We start from the raw sequence: 14,977 nt of genomic DNA, 5'->3' as shown, positions 1-14,977 counted from the left end.
ACAGGTTTAATAATTAATGTCATGATAATACAGTAAATTTAAAAATCATTCTAAAATTAGTAAATTTCAGTTCCTGAGATATTCGTAATGTTCCGGCGCATTCGCCATCTACACTTAAAATTATTGGAAGAGAATTAAAAGGCTATACAGGTGTCTATATGTTTAAGGTTACTTTTAAAAAAATTAAACATTCTTTACTTTATCACTATATGAAATGGAAATTGTTTTTCACCCTACTTTCTTGCCTACCTGTATTGTAAATTCAGCTATAATAAGTCACAATTCCATGTTAGTATTCCATAATAAATATTACATTCAGCAAAATGTCTTAAATGAAAAGAAAATCCATAACAACATCGTAATAATTAGTAATTTAATGGAAAATCCAATCTATTTGTGAAAATTTGGAATAGAGAAGGTAGGCCACTGCAGATTCACCAACGGGTAAACTTTGGTCGGAATATCTCAAGGGTTTGTACGATGCTATCAAAGGTGTATAAAACCAGAAGAACTACGTCTCTCCCTTTCTCTCTCACTCTTATTTCCGGAATAATATAACCTAATCGTTAATTTATATTGCTGTTCTTCCTTCATTCGCCTCTAGGGTTATTACTCCGGTACAAACTTCTGGAACAATTTAATTTTTCTGGACATCTATAGGCGGAATTAAGAACTTTCAAGAATTTCTTGACAGAACATCTTTGACAGTAGAGTTGTCTATTAGCCATCAAACAAACGATTTAGCCTATGACTCATAGAGGTCACTGGCGTCAAGATGAGCATTTATTATTACAATTTATTAATACTAAGAATATTTAACAGACATATTTATTGACAAAGTGATTTTTGATCAATTTTACTACTAGGAGCTTGATGCAAATACTTTAAAGGTAATTTGTACCTATTTAAATTTGTTATATCCACTTTACAGATTACTGTAATATTTTAAGATCTATCAAACTACTATTTAGAGAAAATGATTTTCTATTTTGGTTTTTTTGGAATTTGGTGATAGAGGGCACTAAGCACTATATTTTTAAATTGGTAGAGTAAACATAAATAAAATACAATAAATCAGTTTCATTAAAAAGATTTATATTTTCTTGAACAATCTTTTCCGAAGAACAAACGATTTTCTGCTATATTTCGCTTTATTGTTTTACTGTTTTTTTTTCTCTGTTTGCTTCTTAATTTTCATATTATCAATACAGTTTTAATAAAATACGTACACCACTAAACTATCGCTGGTAATTTTTATACATTCTAATATACATCGTATACTTCTTATGAAGAGCACATTCAAATATAAAGTGTCTATATAGTCCTAACAGCTACCAAATACAATAACAATTATTATCAATATTTTTTGGTATAGTATTTCATTTTTATCTTTTTAAAATTAATCCTTGTTATTAGTTAAACTTAAATTGATTGATGATTTGCTAGTGTCTTGTTGTTTTGTTGACGTGGGATATGTTTAGATTAGTATAATTATGTTACTATTAGGAAATTTCTGCTCTTAAGTTATAGTTTTTTCTTTTGTGTATATGTGAGCATACGCCGTTTATTAGTCGTAAGCAGTTGGGATACGGCCTCCTTTGAATATTTCAAGAAATATGGAGATCCTCTCCCCACACCTAGTAATGTAGAACGGCCGCCAAATCAGGGCAGTCTTGGTACGTGTGTGACCTGAGAAAGAAGGAAAAGTCCTAATCCAAGAGCAATTGAATAAGCTTCTGAGCTGACTTCTCGAATAAACCATAGTAGAATCCCGTAGTTTTATTATAAAAACTACGTGCCAACCCTCTATTCTCACATATACATATTACTATAGATTGTTCCTTCACTGGTGCCTTATTTCGATGAAATTCTGAACTACTCATTTGAAACTACTCGTATATGAATTATACTTCATGAACATTATACATAATCCAATTGAATATTTGAATCTGAATAAAGAATTACAAATAATTATCTAATTAGAGGCAAATAAATAGAGGATGTGATATAATTAACATATCTTGAGTATCTCTTGATGGAAAATATCACTACAGCAACTGAAAACGACTTACAAACCATTTAAAATTTTGCTAGTAAGTGATAACAGTGGAAATTCCCCAATGGCACCACCATATTTTACTTCTATGATCCACATTTCTGTAATATTTGAAAATGTTTTGCCTCTCGAGATGTTTATAATACGAGTATTGACCAACAGCCTCTATTACACCTGGAAGTTACTGTACAATTTTAGAAATCAGAGTTCCAGAGGTATTAAAATCACCATGCTCAAGTCACAGATCGCCAGAAATGAAAACTTATTAAGATTTGCAGCATTAGCAACCATCAAGAGTGGTTTCTTTAAAATTATGAATTCAAGAGCTGGTATGAAAAGGTAATGAGCATGTGGAAAAAGGAGTCTAGTTTGCCAAATTTGCAGAATAAGATCTATTGATAACATGAGCTATCGTTCAAAAACATCGATAACATTCTTGAGGTGTGTTTCTATTTATTTTAAATTGATCACATCTGTTTTTTAACAAATACTCTGTAGCTGACGGTCATCATCTAGTTGATAAATATTAACCGTTATCCTGATATTAAATCTAGAATACCTAGATAAAATACAAATAAAATATTAGTGGCCTTTAAATTATGCATAAGTTTATCCCTATCATCATCTTATTTAAAACAACATTAAAATTATAATAAGTATTTAGGATATGATGCCTTTATATTAATAAATAAATTAAATATTTACAAAAATTTTAATACAATTTTAAATTAGTATTAAAATAAATTTAGTTCGTTTCTTTGCTTGTTATATCAAAATCATTTCGATAATATTAATCAATTTTATCCAAACATGTCCCATATCAACTCAAGAAAATATTTAATCCAAAAAATATATACTATATTGCAAAAGGTTTACAACAAATACTGATAGATCTGATCTGCTATACTTTAAGTACAGTTATTGTTGACAAACATTTTGCTTTACAATTCTGTATACAGCTTACTAGTTTACCCTTCAATCATTCTATACAACTTATATATATTTATACGCTTTCTCCTTTCTGGTAACTTTACTTGCTATGTAATCGACCGAAAAAGAAAACGAAATAAATTCACTTGTTTAACAAAAAATACTACTACACGTATACCAATACGGTATACAATATGTATATTTTTTAATCTTTATACCGCAAACAGTCCAGTAAGCGAATATAAACATCAAAAACACATGTATACCTTCCAAATTAACAGGAAACAAAAGTGGATTGGAATTTTATTTACATTTTAACATCGAAAAAGTAGCTGACACTGTATTTAACAATAGCAAATATGGATCATATTTATGCTGCTCGATAGTTATGTACACGAGTGTACTTTAATAATTAATTAATGATTTTAGTCTATGATGTTTAATGGTCGAGGAACTTTATCTCGCTAAGCGACGTTGCCGGATCGTATTAAGGTAATATAGATTTTTGTTGTCGTTTTTCTTATATTGATATATTTCTGGAACCTTTTGTTATTGTTAAACACACTCAACTACTTTTGTTATCGATTAGGAGGAAGATCGAGCTGCGAGTTACGGCAACGCGGAAACATCAGATGTAGACCATCGACGCTCCTAGACGAAGTAAACGCGCCTCGAGACCAGACGACCTCCTTCGAACCGTGATGATTATCGATACAACAAAAAAAGAATTAATAAACGGATGCATTATTGTGAGTGTCATAGTTGATTTGTAGGTACGATGGGATAGCGGCGTTCAGTTCTGAGGCTCGACGTCGCAACGCCGCTATACTGTGGCCACGCCACACATCTTCGTCCTGCTCGCCGCCCGTGGGCGAGGCTCCAGACGATACTGGTGGCGTCACTGCGCTGCTGCAAGGGATCTGAGGAGGCGGGGATCCGCCCCCACCGCCTCCCGTTCCACCACCCCCACCGCTTGCGCCGGTGTTACAGTACGTCATCATGCTATCACCTGCAACATATAAATCAATTCTCAGTAAACAATACAAACGTTTTGCGAGATATTCATTGAAATACAAATATTTTCATACAATTTAACTAACAGGTATCAAAAACCCAAAGAGAATATCACAGATTCTTTAAAATTATTGTTGGCATTTTAAAACAATTGGGTTTTATCAAAACATCTTTCAAATTTGTCACTCCTTGGTCATGGCTGAACGGTTTTGACTAAGACTAATAAATATAACGTTAACATAACAGTATAATTGTTATATTATTACATATAGATGGCGCTACTAGAATTAAATCCACATGTTTTTTAGTTAGCCCTAACTCTCAAAAGATGCGCGTTAAAATTTGACAGCTATCGGATCATTAATTTGTGAATTATAGCATTTTGAGTGCAACTTTTATTATTGTGAAAAAAATGGATAAAAAGAAATTTCGCTTGTTGATAAAATATTTATTTTTGAAGGAAAAAAATACACTCGAAGCATAAAGGTAGCTTGATGCTCAGTTTCCGGACACTGTCCCAGAAAAATCAGCCATCAAGGATTGCACATTGGAAATGAGCACCGAAGACGGTGAACGCAGTGGACAGCCAAAAGAGGTTGTTACCGACAAAAACATTTAAAAAATCCACAAAATGATTTTGAGTGGCCGTAAATTGAAATTGAATGAAATAGCAGGCACTCTAAAGATATCAACTGAACGTGTACATCATATCATTCACGAATATTTGGGTATGAGAAAGCTCAGTGCGAAATGGATGACGCACGAGCTTACTTTGGACCAAAAACAACGATGAGTTGATGATTCGTTTGAAGATGATCAAGCGTAATAAATCCCGAGTTTTGCGTCGTTATGGAGTCTGTATTTTGGGACGCGCATGGAATAATTTTCATTGACTACCTTGAAAAACGAAGGACCATCAACAGCCACTATTACATAGGGTTATTGCACACATTACATGCACCGTGTCACAAGTCAGTGAAAAAGATGGCAAAAATCCATAAATTGGGCGTCGAATGAAGAGATGATCGCCAAAACTGACGTCTATTTTGAAGCAAAGGTCAAATCGTACTAGAAGAGGGTCGTTATAATCAGTCTATCACCCTTGAAGGGAATTATGTTGAATAAAAAAAACTAATTTTGCTAAGAAAATGTGTTTTACTATGGTAGGCCGGGGACTTTTCAATTGACCTGTTTTCTCGTTATTGTTTAAACAAATTCGGGAACATTATTGAAGTAATTATATATTAGGAGAATAAATAGTAAAATTGAGCTCTTAGACAACGTAAATTTCAAGTATTAACGATTTTGTAACATCGGATGTTATTTTCTTTTGTTCTATTTGAATTCAATTTTAAAAGCTTGAGATGGCTAGTTCATCATCGAAGTTTTAAAGAACCTAAGAAAAGAGTGAAAACTGAAACATGAGAGATCGCTATAAATTAGCTATAAAGTTGATATGTTTGAGCAAATCATCAACATACCCTCAGGTTATATTGAAACGAAATAACGTTGGTCATTTGTCGTCAATATCCACTTGATTATAATCAAATCTAGTATTCAACAAACATTGTCATTTGGAACATGTTAAACAGTGCTTCGCTTTTATGAAGAAACCACATAAATCACTTCAAACAACGAGAAAACTACATTTTACCTGAAAGATATAGAAGACTCGTAGCAAGCAAGTTACTTTGCGGCCAAAGAACAACAGTTATCAAAAAACTGAATGAACATAATCATTATCTTGATCGTGGTTTTGATGATTATTCAACTGGTTGTATTGACATTAGAGAAGAATTAGAGTTGCAATTAATTCAAATATAAAATCATTAATAAAGAAATATCATGAGAAAATAAAATAACATAACATCAGCATAACATCTCATTTCATCTCTTATATAGTTATGATAAGCATAGAAAACGTTTATTGACAACTTGAATTCATCGAGTTTTATGATAAAAATAGTTTTGATGGAAAATGTGAAGGAAATGCTTTATATTGTAGAAGATCTGCAACTAAGGATTGAGTTAGATGTTAGGCACTTATTTACAAACATAAACCTTAAAAACAATTATTTTGATGTTTAAAATACATAATTCTCTATTAAATCCCATTGGACCTTGTAATTATTATGATCATAACTTTTCATAAAAAGATAAAATATTTAATAATTTTAAGAGGGATTGAAGGTTCAAATTCTATTCATATGAATAGAAATTGATGAGTTTCAGTGCAGCATTAAATATGAAGCAGAGTATCAATTTGAAACTATTATTATTATATTCAAAATAAGTTATTTTCAAGTGAAACATAAAGCTTGAACCTCTTTAATTTGATCTCCTATCTCTGTTGCAGTGATATTTCGTTAAATATGTTTAGTTAACGTGACTTTATTAAGATTTATTAGATTATTTAGATTTAGCTATAATATACTATAGTTTGCAGATCCACCCAAATGCATAACAAGATACGATATGGATAACTCTTCTAGCACATGATTCCTTACGCTTAGTATTATAATGGTAGACACATTTTTCATCGTCAGTCAAAATGTGCCAAAGAAAATTGTTCTTTGTTGCCTGACAAGGTAATAACAGCTGTGATGAAAAGGTTCTAAATCGCATTTTAAGACAATTCGATTGGTACTTATTTTCCCCCTAATTAGATATTTTTCATCGCGTGTAATCGTCTGGAAACAGTTAATTCATCAACTGTTAAGCTATCTAAAAGTTTTTTGAGAATTGAAAATTCTTCAACTTCTATATCTGTTGATCTTCCGGGCAATTTTTTATCATTTATAATAAAATCGCCAATTTTAAATCGTTAAAATCTATATCTATATTAGGAATGAAATGGTGCACCATCACCTTAATTTTCTAAATTTTATGAGCTTGGGAAGGAAATTTCTCATCAAAGAGCAAATATAACGAAAGTCAGGAATGCAGTTTTGAGCGTGCTGAATAAGTTTTTAATGATATATATATAGCTGTTATTATATATAGACAAATGCTAAAATAGCTGAATATAACAGTTAGGTTAGATGGTTAAAAACATTATTTACATTAAATCGTTGTATTTTTACTAGTAGATATCGCTGATGAAAATAAATTAGTTAATTTAATATTTCACAAAATATTGCGAAATCTCCGCAAAGAATATGTAGAAAAGCTTTTAAGGGAAAGTCACCGTATCAATCAGCTATAGCATCTTCCGATTATCACAGGCTTAGAATACTAACGCAGTCTGGTTGAATAGTACTTCAATTGTTACGAGAATATTCAGCAATAAGTTGATTTCTGGAGATTCTGATATGGCCAATGATGAACTTTTTTAAAATGTTATGCCCTTGTATTGCCTTCTGAACAGTTTTAACAAAGCCAATAGCAGTTTGAAGCTAAAAGAGTTAAAATAAAAATTGTATTTTTTAGAAGGATGAAAAAAAGGCACAGTATTATTATACTTTATACTATATATATTTATATTATATACTATATATATATATATTATATTTAATAATGTATATTTAATAATGAGTATTTCAAGTTCTCAAAATTTAGATCCTGTATTATGAATAGGTTTATCTATATTCATGACAATGTAAATAATATATTATACCTAGCGAATGCAATTGTATGAACGAAAGTGTCAAGCTTTATGTTTATGGTAATATCAAATATTTATAAACCTGAGTATCCACATGGGTATGAACATGAACACATTAACATTATCCGATTTTACAGGCTCCTGAACTTGAAACTGAAATACGGTACTTCTTGTTCGAGATAATCCTTGTTCTCTGTTTAATTATTAGGAGTACAGGTTAATGTTTTATTTATGTAAAAACTTTATGAATATTTCATTGTTGTATTACTATCAGTACATAATAAATTGCTATTATACAAGCAAGTATTAAATATATAGGCATGCGAAATCTAATTATGAGGAAGTAAATGCAATATACGTTTTTCAGAACAAAATCCTTAGAAGTACTGTATGCGCACCGAGATACTACAGGACTGATTACTTACACCGAGACCTACAGATATAGATAATTGCATGGAGACACGATTAGAGAAACTTTTCTCATGTCAACATCGAAATTTTACAACTATTGGATAACACCATAATAGGACATAGAAAATATTAAACAATTTGATCTTGTATAGTATAGTGTACTGAAATGCATTTAATAGAAAAACAACAGTGTTAATACATTTGTTACAAATTATTAAATTATTGTATCAAATTTTATTTGAAAATTTTAAGGACATAATAGCGGTGCTATTCATTAGCATCAAAAACAAACTATATTCTAGCGAATTCAAAAAGAGAGGCCAATGAGTGCTAAGAAGTGCGTAAGTCCGGCTTCAGGGCGAGTTCAAGTGAGAAATCAAGAAATATAAGAAATTTTTCAGATATACAAGGAATTTTATTTATGGAGCCTCCAAACTGAAACGAGGTCAGGAAGGATAAGTGTAATAAGTGATGAGAGAAATTATACTGAAAAAAACAAATTTCGATGCCAATCTATCTTGTCACTTTCGGAATGTGTAATTTCGGAATTATAATTACTCTTTAGATACCCCTTTGATTTTGTGTGTGATTTATTGATTTATGGTCAAAATTATTTACATTCGGTGGTTGTCTTGGCTTCGAGATACATAACAAACTGTATGAAGTTTCAATAGCTTGATAATAACGTTATAATGTAGTCCGAAAAGTTCTCTATGCCACCTGATTATTATCATTTATTATATAACTTTTAAAATGAATTTATAATCTTACTGTTTTCAATAATACTAACTGTCAATACGAACAATACTTGAAACAAATTTTTATGACATCTATATTAGATACGCTTAGTACAATCTTAATTTACAATTAATTTATTACTACTTTTCCTATGTACTTGTATTAATTAATAAGCAACTTATAGCTATAGTTTACACTAAATGTATACACTTTATATAAGTTCTTATGGTTTTGTTCGCTTCAATCTCCTGACATACTGCGCGCTGTCCAGCAGTTGTATTGCTTCCACGTTAGTATGATTTAGTAATCTTCTTTCGTGTTTCAAGGCAAATTCTTGGATAACTTCGCAAATCCATTTGATTTCCAGGTTATCGTGCAGTTCTTCGTTGATTACATAGCCAATTTGGCATTGGTAATCGGATCGTATCAATCGAAGAACCTTGTTTTGACGTTGTATGACTAGTTGATTTGAATTTTTAGTGCAACCCCATATTTGCAATCCATAGGTCCAAATTGGCTTTATAATGGTATTATAGATCAACCTTTTCGATTTTAGATCAAATTGAGAGTATCTTCCGACTAACCAGTATAATTGTTTTATTTTGGTTCTAATGCGTTTTGCTTTTTGTCTAACGTTATGTTTCCAATTTAATCTACCGTCAAGATGGATTCCAAAGTTTTTAGCTGATTCTACGTGATGAATCGGGCATCCATTGAGTGATATAATTAAGTTTTTATTATTTTGCCGCAATACCAAATTAACGTGTACAGATTTGAAGCTATTAAGTTGAATTTTCCAATCTTTCGTCCATTTGTAGATTTTGTTGACTGCCACTTGCACTTTTTCTTTTGCCATAATAATTGTATCGTCAGCAAAGGTTCTAAGTAGTGTTTCTTTTATTGTTGAAATATCAGCAGTGTATAGAGATACAAGAGAACCTGTCTTGTACCTAAGACTCTACCTTGTGAAACTCCAGCCGAAATAATTGGAGATGTCGAGTTACTAGTCAATTAAACATAATTTGCGATAAAATTAACTTACGTGAGCATGTGACTTAAATCGATACACATGTATAGGTATTGGTTAGTTTTGATATAGAATATACTTCCTATAATGTCATAATTCATGCAATCGATCAAACATTTATGATGCCATATCCACAATTCAAGATTGATCGATCAATAAAATACAAAATGTTTGTTATTTATCCAAATTTGTTCACGATGGAGAAATACATTTATGGGAAGTATTGTCAAACATATCCAAACTTATTTTCTAGTATTGAGCTCTATTTTCTTCGACGACGTAGTTTGAATTTTGGGACAAAAAAAGTCGATCATGTTAAGTGAATAAGGTGGTTCTGCGATGATATATTGAGCTTTACGTCAGAAATTATCACTTTCACAAGCCCAGCCATACATTTTGATAGCCACATAACTCTCCAATTTGCAGTACGGCATTTTAGGTGAAATGTTCAGTGCACAATATCGAGAGAATCAAATAAAACAGTTGATATCACCTGATTTCCTTCATGCTAGCGATATTTGCCCTTCTCAATGCATTCTGCCGCTGGCTTGCGCGTCCTTTTGATAAAATTGATTTACCATAAGCCTACTGAAATATTTTTAGCGACTCAGTACATTCCATTTTCCACATTCAGGGCAAAATTTAGTCCAAGTTCTTTATTTGAATTAAAATACAGTATAAAAATCACAAAATACACTTGGGATAAACTGACAATATAGAGCAGTGTAAATTAAACTATATAATAAATGATGCTCAAACTCGGTGTGAGTCTAGGAGACAGTTATGCCAACTTTGAATATTATCCAATATTCATGTCATAGAACACATCATAGCAAAACGTGGGTTCCAATTACAAAGACATGTTAAGGACCGATTACCAGTCTAATATAAATATCCACAATTTTAAATAATTCCTTTTCTTGAATTGAATCATTTTATATATAGATATAGCATTATCAATCACACTTTAATCTGTATTTTGGGCGATATTATGAGACATACCAAGTCATTTATGACCCTTTAGTAGACATGTTCAGTAAGATTTGAGGGTATTTTCACCATCATTATCAATCCGTAGCCGATGCTAGGTGAGGATGTCCCTTTCTCAACCAATAGCTGTTGTTTGTGCCGCAGGACTTTATATTTTTCACCAAATCTCGCCATTGTTGCTTAGTAACCGCAAGCTAGGGATGCTGGAAGCTGTAGATATATTAATATATCGATATTTTCTGAAAAAGGTATCAGTATTTTTTAGCCAATATTTTTCGATATTTTTTCAAAATAAATTAAATATAATTTTTAATAAACCTTTAAAATTGGTACGTAATTCTAAACGTTTGGTGGATTTTAGTACTTAAGTCCAAAATATCACTACTCTTTAAAATATTTAGAAAAAATGTATATATTTTAGGCTAATATTTCACTATTATTATTTTTTATTTAAAATATCGATATTTTATATACTTATTGCAAAAAATATATCGACTTTTTTTCTCCGATATATCTATATATTTTCGGTGGCCAACACCCCTATGCAAGCGTTCTAACCTCGGACCAGGTTTCCCTCTTATTTTTCAGTACACTTCCTATAATCCTGATCCATATCTTTTTTTTGAAGTGCTCGTTGTGTTTTCCCTCCAAGTAATCGATGTTCTCACAGTCAGGTCACAGAAATCTGTGAAGTAATTAGTCCCTCTTCATCACTCCTAATTCACTAGACAATCTGCAAGTCTATATTAGTTCCCCAACTGGGTGTGAATTAATCGAGGAATAATAAGCCATGTCAAAATAAGCGTTCGAATAATAATAATCATAAATTCCTTGCAACTACTGATTTACTGATTTGAAATACTTGAATTCTCGGAATTTCTTTAAGTGAATACCGTTGGGATTTGCAATGGCAGGATATATATTGATATACTGGTAAATTCCTTATTAGTTCTTTGGTTATTTCTTCCTTAATTCTCAATTCATAGGATTCTGCAATGTGAACTAAATCGTGACAATTGGACCTACGGTAATGAACTGTGGGGTAAAACTAGCAAAACTAACATAGCTACCCTTCAGAGGTTCTAGAATAAAGTGATGCGAGTCATCATTGATGCCCCATATTTCGTCTCCAACAAACTGATTCAGCGCGATATCCCCTCAGAACCCATAACGGGTGCGATTCGAAGTGTTAGTATGAAGTACTCTGAAAGACTATTAGTGCATTTCAATGCATTCGCCAGACAGTTAAATGTGTGCGATGACAGTGTAGTGCATAGGCTCAAACAAAAACTTTTATACGAACTGATTAATAGACACATAGAGTGAGATTTAATAATCTCTAGAATAAGTCAGAATAGTCTTTAGAATAAGTTAGGATAGACTTTAAAGTAAGTTAGAATAGTATCTACAATAAGATTTAGATTATAAGTTTTACAGCAAATGACTTTCTGAAGCAATTTTCTACATGTCAGGATCGTTATATTACATAACGAAAATCATATAATAATATTTATTGCACACGGGCAGATTGTTGAAGCTCTTAAGTTCTTATGTTGTAGTGATTAATAAAAAAAGTTTTCATAGTAGCAGTCTTTGAAAAAAAAGTCACCATATAGCCATGATGTTAAAAACATGCTGATACAAAATGTTTTTAAAAAGCCAACACCTTTTTTTTTGTTTTTGTGGTTATTATAACCCATAATTATATCTGTAAATAAAAAATGTTCTTAAAAAAGGGCAATTTTAAATTTAAACATCTCCTTTTAGCCATATCGAATCAGTTTCAGAACTAGCAAATAAATAACAACCAACGAAAATCGACAAAATCAAGAAGGGATTATCGTGAAGACGACCGGGGTACGTGATGGCGTTCGGGTAGGGATATTCTGCACGTGCGACACGAATTCAAATTATTGAATTAAGGCCCTTGTCGCACCTTGAGCTGAATGAAAAACAAGCATTTTTCTAACAGTGCGGGATCGGTATCGCGCAGCTTACCTTAATAATTACCAGTTCCATCGGATAATCGGCGATAATGAGAAGTTTATCTTTTTTAGCGGCGAATTAGAGTTAATTAGCGATTATATCATGGTCCACTATAATTAATTAACTACTGTTTAGAGTGTTATTAATCTGCTTTTATCGACAATTAGCTAATGCAAACAATAACATTCTCACGAGAATTATTTTTATAAAATATAAACGTTCGTTTATATTTGTTTTTATAATAATATTAATTTATATCGGAGGTTACAACATAATTAATTGGGGTTTTAGATGCAGTAATAAAGATATATTTGGAATGCCTTCATACATGACTATCCAATCTTATATGTAATAAAATTGTTGTGTAAATAGAATTTAAAAGCTATCGTGTATCCAATACAAGCTAGGGCTGTTGTGGTTGCAGAATTTTTAAAATTGACGGAGTAAGTTTTTAATATGAGCTTTTCGGTATAGAGGTAAATAAATAAAATATAATAGCTATTAAAAATTGGTGTAGTACGAACAACATAATTAGAATAAAGATACAGTGTAAAAATCACAAAATACGCTTGGGATAAACTGACAAAATAGAGCAGTGTAAATTAAACTAAATGAGAGATGATGGTCAAACTTGGTATGAATCTAGGGGACAGCTATGTCAACAATATTCTTCAGTGTTCTCGTCATACAGCACATCATATCAAAACGTCGTTTCCAATTACAAGAACATGTTAAGGAGCGATTACCAGTCTAATATAAATATCTACTACTTCGAACAATACGTTTTTGAGGCTAAATAACACAACTTTTAGGGAATCATCAATAGTGATATTTTAATCGCTGAAAAATGTTGATCTACCTTTATACAAATTATATTATTAGTTCTTATCTTATCTTATTTCGGAATAATGCTAACCTAACAAGATACCCCAAAGAATAAAGCATCTGTTATAATTAAATAACAGTTTAAATTTTTCAAATTATTTATTATAGCAATCTAGTAAAATAACACTAACAAATTATTTGTTTATATACTAATTTGCTACGTTTTTAAAATTACAAAGCACTTGTTCTGCTATAGATAATAAGGGCTTAACGTCTATGTAACTGTTTTTAATGTACACTGAGTTGCACTAGGAGTTGGAGAACCTCAACATTGATGTGATGATGTAGCTGGGTCTTTGGGCATAATCCTTCAGATCCTTATTCAGATTGTCATTACGAATGTACTGTAGAGCATCCACAATAATTATTTTGGTAACTTTGTATGATATTTATGTTTTTTGGCTGAAACAACCTTAGAATTGAACACTATAAATTCAGTGCTCATTCACAGATTTAGTGATGATTCAGTGTTGTTTTCTCCAATGGATAGGATGCCAGTGTCGTCTTCAAATATAGCAACAATATTTTCGTTGAATGTAGGCAAGTCTCGAGTGCACAGCAGATAAAAGACTAGTCCTAATAAAAGACTGCAGGTATTTTGTTCAAGTTGAATTTTTTGTCTCGGTTTTTTTAATTATTACTCATAGCAATTCCACAATTTTTCCAGAGAGTTGCTGGCAGTTTCTCATAGTTAAATTCCATACGAACAAATAGGCTTGATATATATTTATACAATAATATCTTGGTATCTATTGATAAGTTGGATTTCGCGCCCAATTAGTCAATACATGGTCGAGTTTAAGCCCAACTTGTTTCCGTTTAGGAAGGATGTTCTTTTTCCAAGTTAGTCATTTATGTAGGTGCATACCAAGATACTTAGAATCCTTGCTTTGCCGAAGTTGACAATTATTGATATAGACTGGTGGGCATGTCTTTCTACGAAGTGTAAAAGTTATATGACTGAATCTTTTTTAGTCATACGTCATCTTTTCACTCACATTTGTATTTTATTTAGATGTGTTTGTAGGTTAATTGACGCTAGGGCTTGATTTTCATGAGAGGCTAAGACTACCATATCGTCTGAGTATGATGCCACAGTAGTTATATTTGTTCTAGGTAGATCGGTTTTGTACAGAAGACATAATACTCGACCCAGTACACTACCTTGCAGAACTCCTGAATATATTGCTTGTAATTCTATATTTTCATCGCCTTGTTTTACTGTAGATGTCTTAGTTAGGATGTAAGATTATTTAACTTAGGTTTATCAGTCAGTATCATCCTCCTAGCTATCATCCAAATTTCTTTCATTGTCATAAATTAATGCAAATAATAT

The 14,977-nt window shown here is 31.5% G+C and overlaps 1 protein-coding gene across 1 annotated transcript in view; it reads right to left on the bottom strand.

The window, feature by feature from the left end:
* Window positions 1-1,074: 1,074 nt before the first annotated feature.
* The window catches only part of otp (orthopedia), a 98,453-nt gene continuing 84,550 nt past the window's right edge, over window positions 1,075-14,977 (bottom strand). Inside the window, exon 5 of the mRNA XM_076403606.1 lies at window positions 1,075-3,995. Within this exon, the coding sequence (XP_076259721.1) occupies window positions 3,715-3,995 (281 nt within the window). The 3' untranslated portion in view covers window positions 1,075-3,714. The remainder of the gene's footprint in view (window positions 3,996-14,977) is intronic.

This window comes from Rhynchophorus ferrugineus, unplaced genomic scaffold, assembly GCF_030347505.1.
Source record: "Rhynchophorus ferrugineus isolate W39M unplaced genomic scaffold, kcgeb_rfMv2 rfM4, whole genome shotgun sequence".
Classification (NCBI taxonomy): domain Eukaryota; kingdom Metazoa; phylum Arthropoda; class Insecta; order Coleoptera; family Curculionidae; genus Rhynchophorus; species Rhynchophorus ferrugineus.
Note: the sequence above shows the minus strand (reverse complement) of the source record. Positions and strands in the feature narration are given on the sequence as shown.